At 44.8% G+C, this 27,658-nt stretch overlaps 1 protein-coding gene across 1 annotated transcript; it reads left to right on the forward strand.

Moving 5' to 3' along the window:
- The first annotated feature begins 257 nt into the window (after positions 1-257).
- On the forward strand, positions 258-27,658 carry pofut4 (protein O-fucosyltransferase 4). The gene is made up of 3 exons (XM_080215674.1): positions 258-975; positions 8,806-9,431; positions 23,597-27,658. Exons 1-3 carry the CDS (start codon positions 313-315, stop codon positions 23,739-23,741), a joined length of 1,434 nt encoding a protein of 477 aa, XP_080071800.1. The 5' UTR covers positions 258-312; the 3' UTR covers positions 23,742-27,658.

Below are 27,658 nucleotides of genomic sequence, written 5' to 3' on the forward strand. Positions count from 1 at the left end.
TCAATTTACATGAATAATGGTTGGAATGTGAGTCTTTATAGCTAACCAAGGACTTCTTTCTGTATAGAGAGAGAACACTCGAGGAGCCCTGACCGGCTGCCATAACGTAGATGTGCCATCAGCCTTTAACCAAGGGGTAATACAGTCCTTCTGCCGTAAAGTGGGTGGACCATCTGTCATAGAGGGGTAATACGAGGGGGAGCCCAGACCTGCTGCCGTAAAGCACGTCCCCGCTGCCCCGGGGGGGGGGGGGGGGGGGGGGGGTCGCAGCCCTCCTGTCGTAATGTTGCCGCTAAGCTGAGGCAGAGCTCCATGGCGGCGGCGGCTGTGCTGTGCGGGCCTTGGCCGCTCCTGGCGCTGCTGTGCTCGGTGTGTGCACTACGAGAGCCCCAGGTCTTCGAGGCGGCCTCGACACTCTCGGGCTTCGAGTTCGGCACGGCGGGCGGGAGCGGGAACAGCAGCGAGGGCCGGGCGGGCGACGAGCTGCCGCTGCTGGTGTGGTGGAGCGGGCGGCTCTTCCCGCATTTCCCCGGTGAGGGAAGCCAGCGCATCGAGTGCGGGGCCGCCTCCTGCCTGGTGAGCCGCAGCAAGCGGGCCGCCCGCCAGGGCCGCGCCGCCGCCCTCATCTTCTACGGCACCGACTTCCGCGCCGAGCGGGCGCCGCTGCCGCGGGCCCCGCGCCAGAGCTGGGCCCTCTTCCACGAGGAGTCGCCCATGAACAACTACCTGTTGTCGCAGGGCCCGGCCATCCGCCTCTTCAACTACACCGCCACCTTCCGCCGCAGCTCCGACTACCCGCTCCCCCTGCAGTGGCTGCCCAGCCCCGCGTACCTACACACACCGCCCACCCTCTCCCTCCACCGCAAGAACCAGCTCCGCCGCGGCGGCCTGGCCCCCGTCCTCTACCTACAGTCCCACTGCCAGGTGGCCTCAGACCGAGACCGCTATGTCCGCCACCTCATGGAGCACCTGCAGGTGAGGGGGCGGGTGGGGGGCCCGGGGGGAGGAGCCTGAGGAAGGGGCGGGGCCGCGTGGGTAGGGGAGGAGCCTATAGTGAGGGGCGGGGCTTGGGACAGACTGGATGGGTTTTTCGCAGGGAGAGGGGAATTAGAGTGGGGAGGGTTTGGGGGGTGGGGGCCTGGGAGGGAGGGGCAGGGTCCCATATGGAGAGGGAGATGGAGAAGGAGAAGGAGAAGGAGGGGGTCTGGGAGGGAGGGGCCCATGGGGAGATGGGGGGGGCCAGGGAGACGCCCTGGCCCCGGCCCCTAGGGTCAGGGGAGGGGCCCATGGGGAGATGGAGGAGGGGGGAACATGATGAAATGGGGAGGGGCCAGATGAGTGGGAGAGAAGCCAGGAGGAGTCTGGGGAAAGGGGTGTCATGGCACGATGGGGTCTGCTGTGGGGCTGTGGGTGAGAAGTTGGTGCTCGGGAAGGGGCAGTGTGACTGTGGGAACAGCCAGTGAGCGAGCAGGAGACCCTGTTGGGGGTGGTGTTGGGCCATCATGAGGGTGAGGTTGTTGTGTGGCTGGCGGTGTTGGGGCAGTGCTCAACAACCAGATTGCCCATAGCAAACCTGCGAAGCAGCAAAGTGAAAATAGTGTGTTGCCAGGGATAATTCCACTGCTCCTTTATTAGTATTAACATCTCATCTGGAAGACAGCATTTCGCACGGTGTAGCCCTCCCTCACTCCTGAAGGAAAGTGTCCTTCTCGAGTTTACTTTCAAGTCCCTGGAGAAGGACTTGAATTCACAATTCTCTGATTCTGAGCTTGACTGTGCAGCCACTGACCAATGGCTTAAGCATATCCCCCTCCTCTCGATGATTTAGAAAAAAAAGTTACGTGGCATATTGCTGCAAATTAAAGAATCTAAGTTGGTAAACAACTTTAATATCTACGTAGTCTGCAAATAATAAACTTAGTAGTTTAATTGCTAAACACCTAAGACCCAGCCTGTTGGAAGGTATTTGATTTCTTTTTAACTAAATATCAGGAACATAATACTTAATACTTATAAAGGCAATGGAGAAATATTCAGGTGGTACTGGCGTTCTGACAAATTAAGAACGCAAAGGATCCGATCTGTGGAAGTGTTTAACCCATTGATGCCGGTAGTGCAGCATTTTTTGATCTTACATGAAATTAAGTTATATGGAAACATGGACAATAGGAGTAGGTCATTTGGCCCTTGAGTCTTTTCCACCATTCAATGCGTTACGGCCGAACCTCTATCTCAATGCCATACTCCCAGTCTTCCCATAACCCTCATCACCTTTAGTGTCTCAAAATCTTATCTACTTATTTCTTAAATATATTCAGTGACTTGGCCTCTACGATGTGTGGTGGAGAACTCCGTAGATTCACGATCTGAATGAATAAGTTTCTCTTCATCTCAGTCCTAAATGGCCTGTCCCATACCCTGAGATCATGATCCCTTGTTCTAGAACTCTGCGCCCAGAGGGAACATCTGTGCATCCCTGTCAGAATTTTACATCATTTGAACCAAGTGAACCTGTCTACAATTTTGCTCTGCACATTCTCACAACCATAGGACAAATCAGCTTAATGAAGTTGTGTGTTTGAGACTGGAAGAGTTAATGTGGGAGTGGGTGTCTTTCGGGTCAAACCAAGTAATAATGTGGGAGTGGGAAAACATTATGGTGTAGAGAGTCACATGCGGGCAGTAGTGAGGGTCTGGTCGAAGTCCTAGTCAGGACTGTATCCTGTATATAGTTATGTGTTATTAATAAACAGTTAGTGTTCAAACAAACAAGCCTCTGGACCAGTTCATGACACAATGTGCTACCATACAGTTTGAACAAGACTTCATTTAATCTAGTGTTAACATAACCTGTCTTTGGAGAGATTGAAGAAATAGTAATGTGGAAGATATTGTGTCCGTCACAAGGTGGTGCTACTGTTCGATTCTCAGCTTGTGCTATTGAACAAGGAATGTGTTGTCTCTCAGAGAAAGTACCATATTCAGGCCTCTGGAGCAACTGAGTTCACTGGAGTTTCAGGGTTATCAGTGGCTGAATTTGTAAGCCCCCTCGCTGGCTACCCTTTATGAGGCTGACTTAGGTTCGATATTAAGGTCAATATTAGATAGCTTGCTGTTGTGAAGTTGAGTTTGTGAAGTGTGGTCCCTTTAAAAGCTGGTTTTATGTCAGTTCTTGGATGTTTAAAACACAGGGTACACTGATTGCAACAATTGTAACAAGGACCAAGCATCAGGGTTGTCTTGGTAACAGGCTTTGCAGGCTTTTGTATTTTGACAGCCTATCAGTTTATAGAAGACACTCAACTATCAAGAACCTATCAAATTTGAATTTGCTGTTGTAGGCAATATCAGACCAATCCTGATGTAGGAAAATTGATGAGGTCATCAGTTATAAAAAGGAACTCGCCTGCCTGCCTGGAGTTCAACTGAAGAGATGCCACCTCTCAACACCTAGAGAGGGAAAGAGCAGCTCCCTGCCAGCTAAAAAATATCTTGCAAATTCTCCATCTGTCTAACGAAAGGTACCAAATCAGAAAGAGCTTATAGACAGTGGAATTGACAGAAAAACGACAAAAGGTTTTCCAAAGTCTATTTATTTCTGGTAACAAATAGACCTTGTATTTATTTGAACGGTATTCCAGTAGTGTCTTACTTTAATCAATATGTTACTTGTTTTGTTAAAGCTCCTGGTTGGTTCAATAAATAACTTGTTAATTTAATTAAAGTGAGTGTCAGGTCTTTCCGTTAATGAACCTTTAAATGTGAATGAAGAACAGTTTACACCTTCCCAAACACTTATAACAGATTATGAAGCGAGGTATTCCTCTTTGGGTGATTCAAAGTGGGTTCTCAAAAAAGGATCAACCGCTGCATCGTAACACTGTCATCACACAGATTGACAATAAATCACAGCTCAGTTGGATCTCTCTCTACCACCCCCCCACTGCCCTCCACGTTGGCCAATACTTCCATACCTGTGACATTCTGCCTTCTTACACAAATAGGAAAGCAAATAGACCCAATCAGATGATGCTTCACTATCAGCCAAACAGCCTCCTCCACCCTCTCTCACTCTCTTCCCCCACGCCCACCCCACCCCCCTGCCCCACCATTTTCAATATGTTTATACTTGATGAAGGAGAAATGATTTTTCTCCAGAGCTTCAGTGTCTTGGAGATTAATCATCAATTCCTGGAAATTCCAAACTAATCCGGGCGGGTTGGCATCCCTAGAAGCGGCCAGTAATTTAGGACTTGAGATTAGGAGAGTTTATTTCACTTGAAGGGATATGAATCTTTAGAGTTCTGTACCCTAGAGGGTTGATTGTTGGCCTCTCAGGGAATTAAGGGATGTGGGAAGGGGTGTGGGCAGGACAGTGTGATGCCCAAGATCAGCTATAATCATATTGAATGGCAGAGCAGGCGCTGTGTGCCTTGTGGTCTACTTGGGTGTCTGTGGTGTGTCTCTTGTGTATTCTCTTCCCAACTGTGTCAGTGCTGCTAGTAGGATTGAGAAAAGACTGGCACATTCCGCACCAGGATGTGGTGACGTTCAGATACTGACCATGGTGCAATAAACTCTCCCACTTGGTTAGAAACCGTACACCCAAGTTACAGCACTCACCAATCGAGTTTTTAATCATCAGTCGGAGTCAGAGTCTTCAGCATAGTCAAATTTGGCACCAGCCGTGGGAAAAGAGAGGTCGTTGAAATCTGTCCTCAGGCCCTCAGTTAAATGCTCCTTGAGGGAATGTACATGGCCAGGTGCTTTTTCAGGAAATAAAATTGCCCAAGAAAACAGATGATATCGTACATATTTCTGGCAGAAGCATTTTGTGATTGAAGGCGAGCAACAAGGATGTGCTTTTCTGGAATCGTGTGGCAGATACAGGCAAAGAGAGCCTGACTGGCTGCGAAAAGAGACACATTATCAAAACTTTTCATCTTGCACTCACCAAGACAGCTCGCAAGATAAGCCGACAAAGTTTGTTTGTTAGCGGCACAAGTAGGCTTACATTAACACTGTAATGAAGTTACTTTGAAAATCCCCTAGTTGCCATACTCTAGCACATGTTCGGGTACACTGAGGGAGAATTTAGCATGGCCAATTCACCTAACCTGTACATTTTGGAGTGTGGGAGGAAACTGGAGAACCCGGAGGAAACCCACGCAGACATGGGGAGAACGTGCAAACTCCACACGCAGGCATGGGGGTGAAGGTGCAAACTCCACACAGACAGTGAGTTGAGGCCGGAATTGAACCCAGCTCCCTGGTGCTGTGAGGCAGCAGTGTTAACCGCTGTGCTGCACACCATGAAAAGAGACTGCAGTCCATTCTTTTAAAAAATATAGTTTGTTGTGGATTAACAGAACGTTTTAGTTTCCTCATTTCTAAAGAAAACTATGAAATCTTAGTCAATTTCAAAATTCTCCCAAATGACTCTCAGGTGTAATTTAGCTTTTAGGGATGTGGCAAACACTAACACAAGTCAATGTCTTGTTGTTTCCCTTTATAGTTTAATGTTGTGTTCTTCAAATAATGTTTTACTTTGAGCTTTCACAAAATTTTACAATATTTTAGGGTTAGGTGGATTGGCCATGCTAAATTGTCCCTTAGTGTTCCAGATAAAGTTTAAAAAAAAGTTTTTTTTAAAAGTTTATCTACTAGTGTCACAAATAAACTTACATTCAGACTGTAATGAAATTACTGTGAAAATCCTTGAGTCACCACACTCCAGCATCTGTTCGAGTACACTAAGGGAGAATTTAGCACGATCAATGCAGCTACCCAGCACATCTTTCAGACTGTGGGAGGAAACCAGAGAACTCAGAGGAAACCCATGCAGACATGGGGAGAACGTGCAAACTCCACACGGACAGTGACCCAAACTGGGAATCGAACCCAGCTCCCTGGCTCTGTGAGGCAGCAGTGCTAACCACTGTGCCACCGTGATGTGAAGGTTAGGAGGATTAGCGGGGTAAGATGCAGGGATAGGGCAGGGGGAGGGTGGGCCTGAGTAAGGTGCTTTGTTGGAGAGTGGGCGCAGACTTGATGGGCCGAATGGCCCCCTCCTGCACTGTAGGGATTCTGTTCTATTATAGGGTTCATCAGCAGGTTGTAAAACTACTGAAATATAGATTAGCGCAACAAATAGCTTGCAATATACTGTAGGTGGCAGTGTGAATCTACAAGCAGAACGAACATGAAGAAATCACAATAATGGCTTCAACTGGGTTTAGTCAACTCGAGCTGACCAAGATTAAAATAGGATATTTGAAACATTCCCCTTCATGAGCTGCAGTTAAAGAAGCAATCAACAAGGCAGAGAGTTTTATTTGAAATTCAAACTCCATTTAGTTTTAAATGTCGAACTGCAGAACATTTGTCCTATTACCCTATTTATGAGGAAATGCATTGGATGTGCTTTCGGATTGAGCAACACTAAAGATTGTCACACCTTTTTGTTCAGTAATTTAATTGATACCCGGTTTAAAGAGACCCCCCTTTTCTGACTAAGCTTTACCTAGTTTTAATACTTAAATGTGCACCGTTGTTGCAACGGCCTATAATTTAAGCCTGAACAGAAAATATGCATTTACTTTCAAAAATAAAGAATAAAACCTTTGTTTTTCCATAATTGAATCTGGTGTATAGGAAGAGTTGCATTCATTATAGAATCCTACAGTGCAGAAGGAGGCTGTTCAGCCCATTGAGAATGCACCAACAACAATCCCACTTAACTCCGTAATCCCATATATTTACCCTGCTGATCCCTCTAACCTGCGCATCCCGGGAAACCAAGGGGCAGTTTAGCATAGCCAGTCGGCACAGTAGCACAGTTGTTAGCCCTGCTGCTTCACAGTTCCAGGGACCTGGGTTCGATTTCTGGCTTGGGTCACTGCCTTGTGGAGTTTGCACATTCTCCTCATGTCTGCGTGCGTTTCTTCCGGGTACTCCGGTTTCCTCCCACAGTCCAAAGATGTGCAGGTTAGGTTGATTGGCCATGCTAAAAATTGCCCCCTTAAGAGTCCTGAGATGTGTAGGTTAGAGGGTAAATATGTAGGGATATGGGGATAGGGCCTAGGTGGGATTGTGGTCGGTGCAGACTCAGTGGGCCAAATGTCCTCTTTCTGCACTGTAGATTTTCTATGATTCTATGAATCAACCTAAACTGCACATCTTTCCCAACCTCAGGACATCCCAAAGTGCTCGACAGCTAACAAAGATCACTCTTACAACTGGATAACCATAGATTCTCTGTGCTGAAGAAAGACACTTCCTGGCCCATCAACTCTTCAAAAGAGCATCCACCCAGTCTCTCCCCTCTGCTCTATCCCCGTAACCTGCACATTTACCTCTCTAATCCACCTAACCTATACGTCTTTGCACACTAAGGGGCAATATAGCATGGCAATCCACCTAACCTGCATGGGTCTATTCCCATGGGCGGCACTGTGGTTAGCACTGCTGCCCCACAGCACCAGGGATCCGGGTTCGATTCCAGCCTCAGGTGACAGTCTGCGTGGAACTTACATGTTCTCTGTGGATTTCCTCTGGCTGCTCCGATTTCCTCCCAAGTGGCCCTATAACCTTCATGATTACAGTAATTTTGTTTGTGGTGTTGACAAGGACCAAAATTAAATATTCTAAACTCGATACTAAGTGATGTGGTTGAATTGGGTATCATGTTCACACTGCTATGTGGAGCAAGATTTCTGGCATTGTTTGAGTTGCAACCTATCCCCAGTTAACCTCTCCTCCTCATTCACAGTCAAATTGCCATTTTGTTTTAATATGAACTATCCATATATTATTTGCCAAGGTTTCATGTATACAACTGATGAAATAAACTGCTTTTTACAAGCCTCCAGCAAGCACTTTTCTCTGCTTATTTGATTTAGGCCACGTGTATTAGAATACAATGAAAATTATTGTTTCTGGTGTGCTATACAGACAAAACATACCATTTGTAGAGTACACAGGGGAGAAGGAAAGGAGAGGGTGCAGAATCAGCAGCCACATAAAATGGCTTTTAAGGCACACATTGATCATAATATGGAGATTACAGTGTTGGACTGGGGTGGGCACAGTAAGAAGTCTCACAACACCGGGTTAAAATCCAACAGCTTTATTTGGAATCACAAGCTTTTGGAGCATAAGAACATAAGAAATAGGAGCAGGAGTAGGCCATCTAGCCCTTTGAGCCTGCCCCGCCATTCAATAAGATCATGGCTGATCTGAAGTGGCTCAGTTCCACTTTCCCGCTTTCTCCCCATAACCCTTAAGCACTGCCCCTTCATCAGGTAAGTGGAGAGGTAGGGACTGTCTGTACCTGTAAAGACTTGACGCACTGTCTGGACCTGTAAAGACTTGATTACCTGTAAAGACTCACATTCCAACCATTATCTTGCAATTATATATTTGCCTAAATATGCCTCATTTGTGAAACCTACCATTTCACTCACCTGATGAAGGAGCAGTGCTCCAAAGGCTCGTGATTCCGAATAAACCAGTTGGACTTTAACCTGGTGTTGTGAGACTTTCCCATTGACCATAGAGGTTTACAGCATGAAACCTCTATGTATGTCACAGGTATTACCACACTATGTTTCACCATATGCATGAAACAGGCCTTTCGTCCCAACTTGTCCATGCCACCTTTTTTTTAACCACTGAGTCAGTCCCAATTGCCTGCGTTTGGCTCATATCCCTTTATACCCATCCTCCCCATGTAACTGTCTGAATGCTTTTTAAAATTGTACCCTTAACTCATTTGATTTCTTTCCCTCTCTCTTTCGCACCTAGATTGATTCTTACGGCCAGTGTCTGCAGAACAAGGATCTGCCTAATGATCGGCTGGTGGACACGCTAACAGCCACAACTGAAGATGCCGAGTTCATGGAATTCATTAGCCGGTACAAGTTTCACCTGGCCATGGAGAACGCAATATGCGATGACTATATGACTGAGAAACTGTGGCGCCCCATGCACTTGGGAGCTGTGCCGATATACCGCGGCTCCCCAGTGGTACAGGATTGGATGCCCAACCCCCACTCCATAATCCTCATCGATAGCTTTGAATCTCCAAAGGCCTTGGCGGACTACATAAACTTCCTGGATCAGAACGACGAGGAGTATCTGAAGTATCTCGAGTACAAGCAGCCGGGAGGCATCACCAACACACTGCTGCTGGAGAGCTTGGAGAAGAGGGACTGGGGGGTGAATGACATCAGCAAGCCCAACTATCTGAACGGGTTTGAGTGCTTTGTGTGTGAGAAGGAGAACGAGAGACTGCGGGCAGAGGAGGCTCACCGACAACAGCCAGATACGTTTCCGCCGCCGGCCCCTAGAATAGCTGCTTACAATCACATGGGCTGCCCGCTGCCAGTCCCTGGGTATGGAAACTTTGAAGACATTCCTGAGGATGACAGGTACGCCACCACCATCGTGTCAGGTGCACAGAACGTACAAGAGCATTGAAGGAGGTATTTGCCCGAGGGAGCGCAAAAGTTCTGTGTTAAGCACAGATCCTTGCACTTCCTTGGGCAACAGCCAAGATAGTGTAACATTTAAATACATTGCCACATCCTTGGTGTTGAGGTAAACTTAGAAAAGACGAGGGGGGATCTTATTGAAATTTATAAGATTCATAAGCTTATAAGCCTGGATAGAGTGGACGTGGAGAGGATGTTTCCACTAGGAAAATCTAGAACCAGAGGGCACAACCTCAGGCTAAAGGGACGATCCTTTAAAACAGAGATGAGGAGGGATTTCTTCAGCCAGAGAGTGGTGAACCTGTGGAACTCTTTGCCGCAGAAGGCATGGAGGCCACGTCGTTGGATGTCTTTAAGACGGAGATCGATAGGTTCTTGATTAATAAGGGGTTCAAGGGTTATGGGGAAAAGGTGGGAGAATGTGGATGAGAAAGATATCAGCCATGATAGAATGATGGAGCAGACTCGATGGGCCGAGTGGCCTATTCTACTCTTATGGTCTAAAGCTGACAGCTACAATGCACTCAGTGCGCTGATTCACACTCTTTATTGATTCTGTTCAGGTAGAATTGGATGCATCTCCTGTTTGTTTTAAAGCAGATTGCTTTAGAAATGGGGTCATGTCGTGCCTGCTTTGTGGGCATTGCAGCCCCAAATCGTGGGCATGTGCGCTCAAACACTTCCACGCCAGGAACGTGTTGGCTGCCTCTTGTTCATTCACTCACAGGATAAGGGAATTGCCTGCAAGGCAAAGGAGCCAGTTAGCTTTCATGGTCACTGTTGGTGATAGGAGATTTACTTGTGTAGTTGAATGGAAATTTCCTAGCTGTCCCTGGTGGGATTATGAATCTGTGTCCTAAGATTTTTAGCCAGGTCTCCACAACTACCATCCCAGTAGCATAACCACAAATCACAACACCACATTACCCTGAATCTTGGGTGAGGATAAATGTAAAGAACAGGGTTAGAACTGTAGAAGCGTAGAATCCTACAGTGCAGAAGGAAACCACTTGGTCCATCGAGTCAGCACCGACCACAATCCAACCCAGACCCTATCCCAACAACCCCATGTATTTACCCTAGCTAGTTCCCCCTGACACTAAGGAGGAATTTAGCATGGCCAGTCAAACTAACTTGCACATCTTTGGAGTGTGGGAAGAAACTGGAGCACCTGAAGGAAACCCACACAGACACGGGGAGAACACGCAAGCTCCAGACAGACTGTGACCCAAGCCAAGAATTGAACCCAGTTTCCTCCCACAATCCAAAAGACATGCTGGTTAGGTTCCCGCACTCCAAAGATGTGCAAGTTAATTTGATTGGCCATTTTAAATTCCTCCTTAGTGTCAGGGAGACTAGCTAGGGTAAATACATGGGGTTGTTGGGATAGGGTCTGGGTTGGATTGCAAACTCGATGGCCCAAATGGTTTCCTTCTGCACTGTAGGATTCTATGCTTCTATGATTCTAGCCCTGCTGTTGCTTGTTAGCGAATTCTGTTAGTGTTTCAAATCCTTTAAGCTTCAACCTTGCCCAGATTCTCCATCCCAGCGATGGAAGGTTACAAGACAACTTGCACAGAAGCTACGGGAAAGTTGTGAAAGTAAATTGCAATTAGTGGTGTGGACGTGAATAGGCACGTTAGGATTGCAAGCAATGGATTACGTTTGGTAGGCAGGGTATGTATGAAGATATTGGCAAGCCATTACTGCAGGGATTTACAACGACAACATGTGTTCAGCCCTAACAAGTACAGCGTCCCAAGGTTGCTGGATGGGATTGCTATCAAATAAATGTGCAATGTGTTCATGCCGAGACTGACTGCAATTATGTTGAAGCTTTGACTAAGTGCTGTAGTTTGATTCTCGTCCCAGCATCACTTACTCTTGGTGCTTCCCTTTCAGAAGCAGCAGCCAGATTATGGAGGAAGGAAGCAGATGCTGTCTGCCTTTTAGGCAAAGGAAGGAGGCATTCGGAGATTAGCTCATATCAAAAGTAGATTATGTGGTGTCTGGGTCAGTCTAAGGTGTTACAGAGTCGCATGTAGCGAGGAAGGTGAGGGGTCGGGAGGGGGGGGCGGTTCCTATGAACGAAGCTGGAGGTTTTCATTCCAATTCGGATAAACACATCTGTAAATGCCTCTGCTTGTTCACGACTAATGTCCTGTGACAATGCCCAGAATGTTTAGCAATGTTGGTATGTCAGCAAGAGAAAAAAAATGAAGCACAGTTTCCACAGCAACTGCATTGTTTTGACAGAGGGAAACAAAGCACCACAGACTTACGAAGCCATAGATTTGCTAAAGTACTTTCCACCGTTAAAGTAATTACGCTTCTGATAGAAATCTTAGAATCAAATGTACAGTGAGCTTTAATTAGTTGCACAGGAAAATACAACGCAAGCTAAATATTGCCTTTTTGATTTGATTTATTCTTGTCACATGTATTAGCATACAATGAAAAGTATTATTTCTTGCACGCTGTACAGACAAAGCATACCATTCATAGAGAAGAAAACGAGAGATTGCAGAATTTGGTTTTACAATCATTGCTAGGGTGTAGAAAAAGATCAGCTTAATGCAAGATAGATCCATTCAAAAGTCTGACAGCAGCAGGGAAGAAGCTGTTCTTCAGTCGATTGGTACATGACCTCAGATTTTTGCATCTTTTTCCTGATGGAAGAAGGTGGAAGAGAGAATGTCCAGGGTGCGTGGGCTCCTTAATATTGCTGGCTGCTTTGCTGAAGCAGCGGCAAGTATAGACAGTCAGTGGATGGAAGGCTGGTTTGCATGATGGATTGGGCTACTTTCACAACCCTTCGTAGTTGCTTGCAATCTTGGACAGAGTAGGAGCCATACCAAGCTGTAAAACAAACAGAAATAATGCTTTCTATGGGTGCATCTGTAAAAATTGGTGAGAGTCGTAGCGGGCATGCCAAATTTCCTTAGTCTTCTGAGAAAGTAGAGGTGTTGATGGGCTTTCCTAACTATAGTGTCAGCATAGGGGGGTACCAGAGCAGGTTGTTGGTGATCTGGGCTTCCCAGGGTTGAAGCTAAATGCTACATTGATGACCAGTAGCTGTTTTTTATGTTGCTAGTGGCAGTTTACCATTGGGCACACAGACTGTGGAGAACTCAGTGAATGGGTCCAGTAAGGCTCAGAGAAATAAAACACAGGAAGAGTGTACGAAGCGTGACAGGGCAGACACAAGGAGTATGACAGGTAAGGCAGATGAACTTAAAACTTAGATTATTACATGGAACTATGATGTTGTGGCAGATGAGAAGACTTTGAAAAAAGAAGGGCAGGACTGTCACCTTAGCATTCCAGGATTGAGATACTTCAGGCGAGATAGAGAGGGTGACAGAAGAGGTGCGGGTGTTGCTTTACTGATTAGGGAGAATGTCACAGCTATACAGATGGAGGATACTTTAGTGGGATCATGCAGTGAGGCCATATGGGTAGAACTCAGGAACAGGAGCGGTGCAATCACACTTTTGGGGTTGTACTACAGACCTCCCAACAGCTAATGTGAAGTGGACGAACTGTTATGTCCACAGATTATGGGAAAATATAAAAACAATAGGGTTATTGTGATGGACGATTTTAACATCCCCAGTAGAGTAGGATTTCTTTAGTGCCAGGGTCTTGGACGGGGCAGAGTTTGTTTAGTGTGTCCAAGAGTGCTTCTTGAGGCAATATGTAGATAGTCTAACTTGGGAAGGGGCTATCTTAGACCTGGTTCTGGGAAACGAGCCTGGACAGGTGATTGATGTCTCAGTGGGATCAGTGATCACAATTCTATAAGTTTCAAGATGCTTGTAGAAAAGGACAGAAGTAGTCCCAGAGTGAAAGTACTAAACTGAGGGAAGGCTAACTACATCAATATTAGGCAGCAGCTACAAAATGTGTACTGGAGTGGCTGTTTGAGGGTAAATCCACATTAGATATGTGGGAGTCGTTTAAAAGTCAGTTGTTAACAATTCAGAACAAGTATATCCCTGTAAATATGAAGGATGAAGATGGCAAGATTCAGGAACCCTGGATGACGAGAGATTGTGAGCTTAGTGAAAAAGAAGAAGGAGGCATTCATAAATTTCAGGAAATTGAAAACAGAGATAAGGCTCTTGAGGAATACAAAGATAGCAGGAAAGAGCTTAAACACAGTCTTAGGAGGGCAAAAAGGGGGCACGAAATTTCCTTGGCAGGCAGGATTAAGGAGAATCCCAAGGCTCCTTATGCATATATAAGGAGGAAGTGGGTAGTTAAAAAAGGTAGGTCCACTCAAGGACAGTGGAGGGAATTTGTATGTAGAGCCAGATGAGGGGGTAAGGTACTTAATGAGTACTTTGCATCCGTATTCACAAAAGAAAAGGATGTGGTGGATGGTAAATGTAGACTGAAGGACATTGACATTCTGGGACGTGTTGAGATAAAAAGGGAGGAGGAATTGGAGGTTTTGAAAAACATTAAGATGGACAAGTTCCCAGGGCCAGATAGGGTCTATCCCAGAATACTGAGAGGGGACAGGAAGGGTTCTGCTCTTTCTGGCTCCATGGTATCTAGCAAAGTCAAATTAATTAAATGCGACAAATCTAGATAGAATTTTACTTGTATTCATTCACTGGAACATTGTTGTAGGAGCCAGCATTTATTGCCCATCCCTAACTGCCCCTGAGAAAGTGAGGGTGAGCTGCTGCCTTGAACCACTGGAGCCCATGTGATGTAGATACACCCACAGTGCTGCTAGGGAGAACGTTCCAAGATTTTTCATCCAGCAATGATGAAGGAATGGGATTATAAGATATACCTCTGAGAAGGTGTGACTTGGAAGGGAATGGGCAGGCAATGGTGTCCTCAAGTGCCTGGTATCCTTGTGGGGATTTTCACAGTAACTTCATTGCAGTGTTAATGTAAGCCTACTTGTGACTTAATAAATACACTTAAACTTCTAGGTGGCAGAAGTCGTGGGTTGGGAGGTGCTATCAAAGGTGATACCTGCCCACGATAAGTCAGTTGTTCCAGGGCTATTTCACTGATGACTTCGATCAGTGTTCACTATCGAAGTACAAAGTGTGAAAATATTCAATCACCCAAAAGTTACATTTCTCATGTACCAGATTAGTAAATTACCAAACATTGCAGAATGGCTTCAAAGATACGGTAACACAGTGGTGAGCACTGCTGCTTCACAGCGCCAGGAACCCGGGTTTGTTTCCTGGCTTGGGTCACTGTCAGTGCGCAGTTTACACATTCTCCCCATGTCTGCATGGATTTCCTCCGAGTGCTCCGGTTTCCTCCCATAGTGCAAAGACATACAGATTAGGTGGATTGACCATGCTAAATTGCCCCTTAGTGTCAGGGGGACTAGCTAGAATAAATGCACGGGGTTATGGGGATAGGCCCTGGGTGGGATTGTGGTCGGTGCAGACTCGATGGGCCCAAAGGCCTCCTTCTGCACTGTAGGGATTCAATTCTGTGAAAGGTATCAGAAGAAAACACTGCAGTTTATTTCAGCGATGCCCGTAGCTACTTTGCATTTGAAAAGCCAGTTGGGAAGGTAGTCGATCAGAATTATGGTGGGCTGATGTCAGAGTTGTAACTGAAGTGTATTAAATTGGACACTAGCCCAGCGAGAATGGATACTAAAAATAAAACTGTTGTGTTGGTCAAATGGTTGAAGATGAAATTGGAAGGATTTGGGTAGCTTTGCAGTGGAGCAAATGATTGATGTAATACAGTAAGGCTGATTAATGGAATTAATTAGAATTATAGCGTATAGGATATCGGTGAAATGTCCTCAGGATCTAACATACATTTCTTTCAATATACTGTTGAGGACTGAGGTGCGGGAAATTACCAAAGCATGGCCTAGATACGGCCAGTCAAGAGGAGTGAGAAGGTGACGGCAGATTTAGGGTTGAAAATCCTATTGATTTTATTGGAATGGACAAATAAGGGGATCAAGAGTTTGTGGTTTGGGATTCTTCTGGGTAGTAACTTATAGTCATTGCTGGTGCTGTCCTTGTACGTCTAAGTGGCAGAAGTCGTGGGTTTGGGAGGAACTGTCAAAGATGATACCTGTTCACAATAAGTCAGTTGGTCCAGGGCAGTTTCACTGGTGACTTCAGCACCATGATTTTCCAGGAAAGCAGAAGCACATCGCAGGCATGAGAGCATTCATCTGTAACTCCTCCATGGCTCTGCATTGACCAGTCTATCGGAGCTCTTTTCCCACCGGCTGTGCCAGTTTGATACCCAACTCTTACCTTCCTTCTCCTTACCTACTGGAATGCTGCTAATTTCCTTAAGCATTTCATTGGTTGTGAGATGCTTGAGAATGTGCTGAGTCTGTGGAAAGCGCTGTATAAATGCAAGCCCTTTCTCATAGAGGCCAGAAATATAACCACACTGAGCTTTAATATACACTGGAAAGGCGATGTTCTTAAATTAGAAAGTAGCTGCACTTTAGCTGTTAAGTGTATGAATGCTTATGGGACCTGTTTTTGTCAAGAAAGCTTTTTCTCTAGATGAATTATTTGATATCGTTACACTGCAGTGTACTATTAAACCTGGCTTGCCTGTATTTATAAGGCATAGTTGTTAATTTTAGAAGTTCAGGACTGGTTTGTTCAGACTGAGTCATCCCATCATTTACTGCAGCCAGATTTCATTCCTGTAAAATGTCCATTAGTCAAATTGCTCATCCTGTAATAAAAATTGATTGGAAAGCTTCCACTTAGTGTCTGCTTTCCTCTGCTCAGTTTCATTCGTCACTGCAAAGTCACCCTGTTGTCATGCTTCATCAAGAACAGAAGTGAAACATTTGGTTTGAGCGAACACATGAGGAGAGCAAAGGCTGAAGCGACTGTCAAAAAATATTTCCAACTCTCTGCTTTTTATCTCTTTATTGTTTCACGGGGAGAGGGGATCACTGGCAAGGCCAGCATTCATTGTCCTTCAATTGAGTGGCTTGCTAGGCCATTGCAGAGGGCAATTGGCCGGACCAGGTGAAGAGGGCAGATTTCCTGTGGGCCAGGTGCAGGAAGGTGGGATTAGAAAGGGCACGTGGGTGTCCTCAGACTGACATGGACAAGATTGACCTAATGGCCTCCTTCTGTGCTGCAACCTTTCTATGGTTCTGAATGCAGAATGATCATGTGATTGGCGGATGACTTTGAATAAGAATAAACGTGTGGTGGTGCACTTTAGTAAAAGAATAAGGAGGTCCCATGCTCCTCAGAAAAATAAGACTTGTAATGGGGTGGGAGAGGAGTCATAGAGGTTTCCAGCATGGAAACAGGCCCTTCAGCCCAACTTGTCCATGCTGCCCCTATTTTTAAAGCCCTAAGCTAGTCCCAATTGCCCGCATTTGGCCCATATCCCTCTATACCCATCATACCCATATAACTGTCTAAATGGTTTTTAAACGACAAAATTTTACCTGCCTCTACTACTACCTCTGGCAGCTTGTTCCAGACACTCATCAGCCTCTGTGTGAAAAAATTGCCTCTTCTGGACACTTTTGTTCCTGTCCCCGCTCACCTTAAACCTATGCCCTCTAGTTTTAGACTCCCCTACCTTTGGAGGAGCAAAAGGACTGAAGGATTCAGATTGATAAATCACTAAAAGCACCCATGTCAGATAAATCAGGACACTTGAAAAGCAAACTGAGCTGCATTTCCACAGGGACGTGCGTTAGGATGTGGAAGCACTGGACGAAATACACAAAAAGTGTTACTAGATCAGGAAAGATTCAATAGGCTGGAACTCTTTCTGTAGCAAAGAGAAGGCTGAGGGCTGACCTAGTCTAGATTTTTAAGATGACAAAGGTGTTGGATAGAACAGTAACAGTAGATGTTTCCATTTGTAAAAGATTAAAACCAGAAATACAGGAAAGTCACTAAGCAATCCAGTAGGGAATTCAGGAGAAATCTCATAATCCAAAGATGGTGAGGCTTGAAATGTAGGATTTGCTACCACTTAAGATGTACAGGGAGATAAACACAGGAGGGTGATAGGAATAGATGGTAAAGTTTGATGGGGTTAAATGAGCAGAGGTGGGGACAGAGGAGCAGCACAGTGGTTAGCACTGCTGCTTTCACAGAGCCAGGGACCCGGGTTCAATTCCCGGCTTGGGTCACTGTCTGTGCGGAGTTTGCACGTTCTCCCCGTGTCTGCATGGGTTTCCTCCAGGTGCTACAGTTTCCTCGTACCGTCTGAAAGATGTGCTGGTTAGAATGCATTGACCCGAACAGGCACCGGAGTGTGGCGACTAGGGAAATTTCACAGTAACTTCATCGCAGTGTTAATGTAAGCCTTACTTGTGACACTTGTAAATAAACATTAAACAAGGCTTTGTGTGGAGCATGAACACCAACACAAACCAGCTGAACTGAATGACATCTCTGTGATGTGCACTCAATATGGTCTTTGTTCAACTGTTTCTCCAATCTGTAATGCAGCACTACGTATAAAAGCTATTGTACTTATTCCAGTTAATATTCTAATTAATTAGAAGTGCCTGATTAGATTTATTTTAGGGCTGTATTTAAATTAAACCCAAATTGTCATTTTTTATTAGATTACTTTAAAGACTCTGAAACTTTTTTTCTAAAAGAAAATGATTTTGTGAGTTAGAGTGTACAACATGGTGGATGGATGAGTCATCGCATTTAAAGAAAATGCATTTCAATTATTTTAATATAATTTGAAGACAGACCTTGAATTGTGCATGGTCAAAGTTTAGATTCTTGCACTGTCGTCACAATCATCTTTAAACAGCCAAAGTCATTCGCTCTATTGGCAATCCAGCCTTAAAATCATAGAATCTCTGCAGTACAGGTCATTCAGCCCATCGAGTCTGCACCAACTCTCCAAAACAGCATCCCACCCAGGCCTTCCCCTCTATCCCCGTGGCTCTCATAGAATCCTGCAGTACAGAAGGAAGCCATTCAGCCCATCAAGTCTGCACCGACCACAATCCCACCCAGGCTTTATCCCCATCACCCCATGCATTTACCCTAACTAGTCTCCCTGACACTAAGAGACAATTTAGCATGGCCAATCCAACTAACATTTGCACATTTTGGGCTGTGGGACGAAACCAGAGCACCCAGAGGAAACTACGCAGACACGGGGATAATGTGCAAACTCCACACAGACAGTGACCCAAGCTGGGAATCAAACCCAGGTCCCTGGCGCTGTGAGACAGCAGTGCTATCCATCGTGCCGCCCTATAATGCTACTTGAGATACCTATTTGGACAGTTTACTATTTAGAGAGAGCAAGTGCCATTTCTTTTGAGTAGTAATCTATGGAAGTCATCAGGATGGCTAGATGAGTGGAGAAAAAAGGCTCAATGTAGCCAAAGTGAAGCAGCACGCTATGAGATGAAGAACAGGGCAAGGAAATCAAAATCTTATCCAGTCATTTATAGCCCAGAATGAGGCCATTCGGCCCATTGAGTAAGTCCTTGCTGATTCACTGCAATCCCGTCAGTATCACTCCCACGGGAAGAGAAACAGAGGAAAGAAAGATTGGCTGGCATTATATCGCATTGCAGGCAGCTTCACAGACAAGATTTGACACCATCGTACATAAAGGGATGTTGGGGCAGGTGACCAAAAGCTTGGTCAAAGAGGAGAGGTTTAAGTACCTTCTCAAAGGAAGAAGGTTCAGGGAGGAATTTCCAGAGCCTGGGGCCCAGGCAGTCGAAGCTACAGCTGCCATTGATAAGTGATTTAAAATTGGCATTGTGCAAGAGGCCAGAATTCAACAAGATTTTGAATAGAGCAGAGTCATCTTGGTGTACTGAACCGCAATCACTAAAGTATGAGTAGATTAAAAAAGAAAGAAGAAATTGAAATGTTAGCGAATTCCAACTGACCTAACTGATTCCTAGTATACAGTGTACCCTGTACTAATATTCAGTATGCCATTTAAACGGGCTTTTTAAAAATAGGGCAGTGTGGAATTGTTTGCAGCTTTGTCAGTAGCTGCTGTGACATGTAAAATTGCTTAGCGGCTGACTCCTACCTTGACAGTGACAACGGTTTACAGGTGAATTGTGCAAAACCCAATTGTCGTTCCAACCTAGGTTTGGTGAAATGGTCAGAGCAAGAAACAGAAAGCTGATCTCTTGGGGATTGCGCATTGAATTTGGGAGTGGATTTGGTCTCAAACTTACCAGACGCGTGGCCTGAGACTTTGGCTGGTAATCGATGCATTGGAGCAGATGGGGGAAGGGGAAACAGAAACCGCAGTGCCTTGGGTCGTGGAGCTTGTTTCGAATTTGTCATGTGAATGTACGCAGTCTGCTCAAATACACTCCCAACTAGACAGAGAGTTAAAGTTTTTGAAGTTTATTTATTAGTCACAAGTAAGGTTTACGTTAACACTGCAGTGAAGTTACTGTGAAATTTCCCCAGTCGCCATACACCGGTACCTGTTCAGGTCAATGTACCTAACCAGCATGTCTTTCAGACTGTGAGAGGAAATTGGAACACCTGGAAGAAACCCACACAGTCTTGGGGAGAGCGTGCAGACTCCTCATAGTGACCCGAGCCAGGAATCAAACTTGCGTCCCTGGTGCTGTGAGGCAGCAGTGCTAACCACAGTGCCATCCTGTGGAAAGAGACCCAAATGGGCAGGAAAGTAAAGTTGTTGAGGGGATATGGGATACAATGAACAGTACAGCCTAGGAAGAGGCCCTTCAGCCCACCAAGCCTCCATTGGCACATGATGCCTTCCTAAACTAAAGACCTTTTGCCTCTATGTGGTCCAAATCTCTGTCTTCCCTGTCTATTTCTGTATCTGTCAAAATGCCTGGTAAGCATTGCTATTGCAAGTTTTTAAGTTTTTACACCTCAACCGCAGAGGCAAAGTATCTCCGTGCATTCCTGCGGTCTTTTGGGAAATCATATTCTCTGATGCATGATATAATTGGAAAATGGTGTTTGGGGGTTACAAACCACGATAGTTGCCAAAGGACACTTGATGAATGCTGTGCAGAGATTGGTGAAAGCAGCGTGTAAGTCAGTGTTCACAAAAGAAAGAGCTGCGAACCATTGATACATTGTGCAGTGTCCTTTGAATAGAGTAGGTTACGGAGTCCTTAGAACGGAGTAGGTTACGGAGGATACAACCACAAGGGGGTTTATGAGCGTTATATATGTCGCAATCCTGCTCCTTCCATTAAGTGCACTTTGTCTAGACATGTTAACTGACCTCCACAGAAAGCTGCTAGATTAATTGTGACCTAATTATATGTTTTGTTAATGCATCTAACATGCCAATAATGAGTTATCACAAATTACAATTTTAAAAGGCACACAGGAGCAGAGAGGTTTCGGGGATTCTCACACACAAATCTTGAAGGTGTCGGGCCAAGTTGATACAGCTGTTTGGCATATAGACAGGATCCTTGTTTTGTAGAGACATGGGTGGGATAAAGGCAAGGGAGCTCTGCTCAACCTTACTAAATGCTCAGGTCTCAGCCAGAGTGTGTCCTATTCTAGCACGAAGGATGTCAAACCCTTGAGGGTGCAAAGGAAATGTACCAACATGCTCAGAGACTTCAGCTCTATAGAATCATAGAATCCCTACAGAGCAGAAGGAGGCCACTCGACCCATAGAGTCTGCACCAACCATAATCCCACCCAGGCCCTATTCCCATAACCCCATGCATTTACTCTAGTTAGTCTCCCTCACACTAAAGGTCAATTTAACATGGCCAATGCACATCTTTGAACTGTGGGAGGAAACCGGAGCACTCGGAGGAAACCCAGGCAAACACGGGGAGAACATGCAAACTCCATATAGACAGTGACCCAAGGCCGGAAATTGAACCCGGGTCCCTAGTGCTGTGAGGCAACAGTGCGAACCACTGTGCCACTGTGCCATGCCAGAGAGGTTAGAGATTCTCTAAGGATTGTTCTCCTTAGAACAAAGTAGGTTACAGAGGATGCAACCGCAAAGGGGTTTATGAGGTGTTTGATGGAGTAAATAAGGCAAAACTACTTTCCATCGATGGGAGTCAGTAACAAAGGATATAGATTTTGATCCATAAACTGGAACCTGCAGTTGAGGCAGTGAAGACTATCTGTTCTGTACCTATTCAGTGATCAGGAAAATATTTCAGTGTGTGTAAAGAGGAAAAAGTGGGCATTGAGCTGGGGAAAGGGGGGATAAACAGAATGGGGCAATCAATTAGTTTTGAACAGGTTTTTGAAAGGAGGAAGTTAGTGATGGATTTGCAGGTAAAACTTAAGGGGCCAGACTTTAGTGGGGGTGAAATTCTGTGGGGCTTCCCTTCCACTGCCTTAAATTTGGGAGCCTGCTTTGCATTAGCAAAGCTGAAGAAGCCCTACAGAAATGCATCACCATAGATTCTAATAGGCTGGAGTCAAGGTCGTCAGGAGAGAGGATAGAGTAGGTAGGGAGGGCTGTGTGAGCGGAAAGGATTGCTCAAGTAGGGGGCCAAGTGAGAAGATTAAGAATGATGTCAGTTCTTGAGCAGAAAGACTAGGGGCTTTGCAAGGATGGGTATGTAGGAAGTGTTCAAGATTATAAGGGGCATGGACAGGGTGGACAGGGAGCAGCTGTTCCCCTTACTTGAAGGGTCAGTTACGAAGGGACACAAGTTAGAAGTGAGGGGTGGGAGGTTATGGGGACAGTTGAGGGAAAACCCTTCTACCCAGAGAGTGGTGATGGTCTGGAATGCGCAGCTTGGGAGGGTGGTGGACACAGGATGCCTCATATCCTTTAGACAGTACCTGGATGAGCACTTGGCGCACCATAACATTCAAGGCTATGGGCCAAATGCTGGCAAGTGGGATTACGTGGGCAGATTATGTGTCAGTGTAGACTTGATGGGCTGAAGGGCCTCTTCTGCACTGTGTGATTCTGTGATTGTCTTGTAGAAAAAAAATTTGCATTTCTACAGAATGTCATTGCATCATTTCATTTTAATGAATTTTATTGCTATTCGTCACTTGTTTCCAGCATGTGAACTAGGTTACTGGAGACCACCCTACATTCTCATTTCATTAAAAATAGTGCTAATGATACAATCTAAAACTCATTTGTCTACCTCGGCAGCAAGCTGCTAATTGCATCACGTTTTCTGTCAAAGCTTGACAGTACAGTTCTCCACCTAACCTGTAAAATAATTCAAAACTAGCCAAGTGTCATTTGAATTCTACTAATTATCTACATTATTATTTAATACTAAGTGTTAATTGTATCTGAGGCAATAAACTTGAGCTTTTTGCTCTTGAAAGGAGAAAACTTAATTGAGCTATTTAAGGTTCCTGATTCCAGGGATGAAAGGGTTGCTGTATGAGGAGAGATTTAAACAATTTGGACTTATACTCGCTGGAGTTTAGAAGGCTGAGAGGGGATCTGATTGAGGTGTGTAAAATTTTAAAAGTGATTGATAAAGTAAATATGGACCAAATGTTTCCTCTTATGGGGAAATCTTGAACAAGAGGTCACAGGTATAGGTTTTGAGGTGGTAGATTTAAAACTGAGATGAGGAGGAAGTACTTCTTGCAGAGAGTGGTGAATTTGTGGAACTCGCTGCCCCAGCATGCGATGGAGTCTAAATCATTGAATGGTTTCGAGAAGAAAATAGATATATTTCTGATCTTTAAAAAAAGGGGTAAAAGGACACAGGGAGCAGGTGGGGAGGTGGATTTGAGACCAGGGAGAGATCAACCATGATCTGACTGAATGACGGAGTGAACTCGAAGGGCTGACTACTGCTCCTAAATCCTATGTTCCTAAGGTAGTAAATGATATGGAGAAGACAAATCTAGAATGAATCTTGTTGATCAAAACTGCAATCACGATGTAAGCAGTGGGGGGATACAAGCTGAAAGTGACAATGTAGAAGTGATGGCAGGAAGCTCTTCATACTTCAACACAAGTAAGACAGTGGGGACAAACCTGGGAATGGTTTATGATCTCACTGGATGCACGAGCCTTTGTCTTCTGTTATCAGTTCAGGATTGCTCTGCAAGATTAATAACCAAACTATTTTTTTCTTGATCCTTTCCACCGCCACACCTAACCCTCTGATCTTATTTGATGTTCTCTTGCAGCTGGAAACAAATGTGGCAGCAAGACTACTGGCAGAGCCTCGACCAGGCTGAAGCCCTAAGCACTATGATTCACCAGAATGAGACCAACTCAAATAAACTGTGGGATTACGTTCATCAAATAATGTCAAAGAGGATCAAACACTAACGTTGGGACTAAAGACACCTGCGACTGCTGCTTGAGAATTAGGCCGCTGGTTAAACACTACCACCAGTTTAGTTATCACAGACTTTATTGACACTTTTATATATAGATATATTTTTATTGGGAGCAACTTTTCTACTTTTTACAATCTCTTTTTTATATTTATCCTGCTCAAATTTACCCAAAAATAGGCTGTTTTTCATTGTTTGGGCAGGGAAAGAAGCATTCAAACTGAGTAAATTAGTAAGCTGTTTAAATGGTCTGGCACACACTACATTTCCGTTGTGTTTAAAAATGGTGCTAATTATCAGATTTAAGACTTGTTTCTCCTTTAGAGAGATGTCTGGTTTGGGGATTAAAGTTTAATCCATGCAAGATGTTCCCACGCGAAATGGGTGTGTGACAGAGGGCCAGTGATGCTGCAAGCCTGAGCTAATCTCTTTAATTCCTCTCCAGTTGCCCCGTGTACAGAGCTAAATGTCTTTAAATTACACTTAATGTTGCAATACGAGAGTTTAGATCAAATTTGGGGTCTCCCTCTCTTTAACCTTCTTACTGCGGTGAACACCTTCTGTTTTAAAGGATTTTGCATGAGCACGACAGCTCAGTAACAGGTCATTTGGCCCAACAGATTTATATTCCATATGAGCCCTGTCTGTCCAAAAGATGTGCTGGTCAGTTGTATTGGCCATGCTAAATTCTCCCTCTGTGTACCTGGACAGGTACTGGAGTGTGGCAACTAGGGGGTTTTCACAATAGCTTCACTGTGGTGTTAACGTAAGCCGACTTGTGACACTGGTAAATAAACTTAAAACATTACATATTATGTTTCTATGCCGCTTCCCCTTAAAGGGATCGCTTAGTGGTATTATCTCTAGACTATTAATCCAGAAACGTCTGGCAAACCATGGTTTAATTTAAGTTTAGTGTGACTTGTCTGTCACATTCCTTCCCACTCGCTGACCTGTCCTGTCCTGTCCGCATGGAATTAAGACCAAGTGTAGACTTCGGTGATGCCCCAGCAGATGTTGAAGGGACGATTAAACTATATCAGGCCAGTGTAAGACAGTCCTCATTTGAAATCTACAGTTTTATTGCAAGTTGCCCTCCAAGTCACTCAGCGTCCTGACTTGGAAATATATCGCCATTTCTTCGCAGTCGCTGGGTCAAAATCTTGAAATTCCTTCCCTAATGGCATTGTAAGTCAACCCACAGAACATAGACTGCAGCACTTTAAGAAGGCAGCTCCCCACCACCTTTTGAAGGGCAACTACGGATGGGCAATAAATGCTGGCCAGCCAGCAATGCCCATATCCCATGAATGAATAAAAAGAAATTCTTCAATACTTTTTTTTAGGTTTGCACTGTTAGAAATGCAGAAATATCACATTAACACAAGTGTTTATAGTCCGAAGCAGTTTCCACATTCAGTGGGGACGCAGAAATTTATAATATAGGAGACCTTTTCGTGTAGTACAGATTGAATAATTAATATTCGCACTGTAACTTCAAAGCAGAAGTTTTTAATGGTGTATCGTACTAGCGAAATCTATATCTGGCTTTTGCATTCATCTGGAAGGAAGGTGCAACAAGGGGAAAGAAGAGGCTATAAAAATATGTTTGCAAAAACGTTCTTGAGCAATGCCGTCTGTATTGGTACCTTGGGAGCTGCCATTGTAGACCTTCTTGAAGATTCATTATGTGCCAACTCGGAAATGTTTCCTCTTGTCTTCTCAAGGTTACGCGATCGTTTATCGTTTGGTCGTTGGGGGTATAGTGCTTCAGGGTTCCTTGTTCGCTTCCTGGTGATTGACAGTGTCGATGTTGGAGCAGGGTTAATTGGTGCCTGAGGGAGACCAGAGCTCCACTTGAAAACTGTCAGTAGCTCAATTTATCTCAGGTTTTCAGTCATTTTCCAAGCTTCGTGAAATATCAATCTTGCCATTGAGGTATAATTTTTATTAACCCCATAAATCAAAAGGACTGGTTCTGGTGTGTTGTGATTTTTGACTATTTTTTTGACAAAGTATAAATAGTTTGCAGTCCAGGCATGACCAAGAGAGGTAGCAAGAGACTGGTAAGAAGAATGAGATGATTTAAGATAACTCTTGTATGAATAAAGGAAGATCTTAAATCACTGAAGAAAACTACAGTTTGACGTGAGCATATATTCAGAGATATAGCACAGAATTTACCCGGCACTCGTGAAATAGTTTCTGCATTTTATTTTTGCAGTTGTCATAGTTTAGTGAGGACAGCGTTGTGAGGGATGATTTCTTGTAAGTTCAGTACATCACTAGAGTAGAGGTCTTATGATTCAGTCCCTACCTCTGGGCCAGAAGGTCCGGGTTTAAGAAAAGTCACTTCGAGACTTTGGTGGGTGCAGAAGGTGCATTCATAACATGGCCATATGGGTTGCTTATCAGCCCGTAAATCCTTCCAATGTACCTGATAGCAGTCCGTGAAGAGCGGAGAAGTTTCCCGGTCAGCCATCCCGAGGAAGGCAACAACAAACCACTGTGGTGCTTTGCCAAGAGTGATCACGGACAAATCCGATGGAAGTCCAATGGTTTCTTAGGGCTTGATACCTGAAGGAGGAGGAGGACATTACTACTGGTACAATTCTGTCATCACGTTAACAATAGAGCCACTTCCATTTAAATCTCTGACTTTCTTTAATTTGTGTACAAATTCCACAAAGGGAAAAGTAGTGGAATTAACATGCTGACAATGTCCAAAGGTGTGCAGGTTGGGTGAATTGGCTGTGCTAAATTGCCCCTTAGTGTCAGGGGGACTAGCTAGGATAAATGCTAGGATAAAGGTTCTGGGGATAGGGCCTGGGTGGGATTGTGGTGGGTGCAGACTTGATGGGCCAAATGGCCTCCTTCTGATCTGTAGAGATTCTACAATGAGGCATCGGATCTCGCTGTCAAGTTACCCGTGGGATAAACCACTGATTCGCGCCTTTTCCCCACATGCTGCCCCAAGTATTGGCAGATTGCGACACAATTATTGATTGTGGCACATTACACTAATTGCCACCCTCAAGAGTTTTCACGCAGAGTGAAACAAACTATTTTGCGCGTTGAACTGATGGACGAGCTGAATTAATCTATTGCACTTTCAAAGCAATCCCCTTTTTCAAGTTTGGGATGAATTAATACTTCAGTTTAAATGGATGCCAGAGAATTATTTCAGATTGCTTTGCACGGTTCTTTCTGAATGCAGGCACTGACCATTTCTGTCTACTGTGTGCCTTGGGCTTTGCCTGCTGGATGCAGGTTAATGTGTAAGATTGATTTTTGTTCCAAAGCAGCAATATCCACAGCAGTAAGGCTGAACGGGTTCCAAGTCATACTGATTACAGAGTGTTTCGCCCATCCCAAAGAAAAGTTGAATGTCTTCTTATTGCTGCAACCAACCTTTTATTTTTTTATAATGCAATAACGCAGCTGTTCATTGTTGCTATTAATTTTGTACTTCAATCCCTGCGGGATGAAACCCTTTGCCAAGTTTGTATTTTTTTTTGTGTGCGCCAGTGCCTTTAAATTTCTGCTAACGTCTGTGGGTGCACCGCAGCCTCACAGTTCCAGAGACCCAGGTTCCATTCCAGGTTCAGGTCACTGTCTGTGTGGGGGGGTTTGCGTGTTCTCCCCATGTCAGTGTGGGATTCCTTCGGGTGCTCCGGTTTCCTCCCAAAGCTGGTTAGGTGGAATGGCAGTGAAACACTGCCCTTTAGTGTCAGGGAAGTTTGCGGGTTAAATAAATGGGGGTTATGGGGATAGAGCCTGGCTGGGATTGTTTCTGGTGCAGTCTCGATGGGCCAAATGGCCTCTTTCTGCACTGTGGGGATTCTATGATACAATGCAATCTGATGAATGATAGAGATGTTAAATCATGGGTGAATTATTAGGCATCAA

The sequence above is a fragment of the Carcharhinus amblyrhynchos genome, chromosome 31 (assembly GCF_965287045.1).
Source record: "Carcharhinus amblyrhynchos chromosome 31, sCarAmb.v2.hapA, whole genome shotgun sequence".
Classification (NCBI taxonomy): Eukaryota; Metazoa; Chordata; class Chondrichthyes; order Carcharhiniformes; family Carcharhinidae; genus Carcharhinus; species Carcharhinus amblyrhynchos.

Bases quoted from the DNA above. Each gene is read 5' to 3' on its own strand.
- pofut4 (XM_080215674.1), top strand. From the start codon at position 313: ATGGCGGCGGCGGCTGTGCTGTGCGGGCCTTGGCCGCTCCTGGCGCTG. The intron at 976-8,805 runs GTGAGGGGGCGG...TTTCGCACCTAG, and splicing joins ACCTCATGGAGCACCTGCAG to ATTGATTCTTACGGCCAGTG. The intron at 9,432-23,596 runs GTACGCCACCAC...GTTCTCTTGCAG, and splicing joins GACATTCCTGAGGATGACAG to CTGGAAACAAATGTGGCAGC.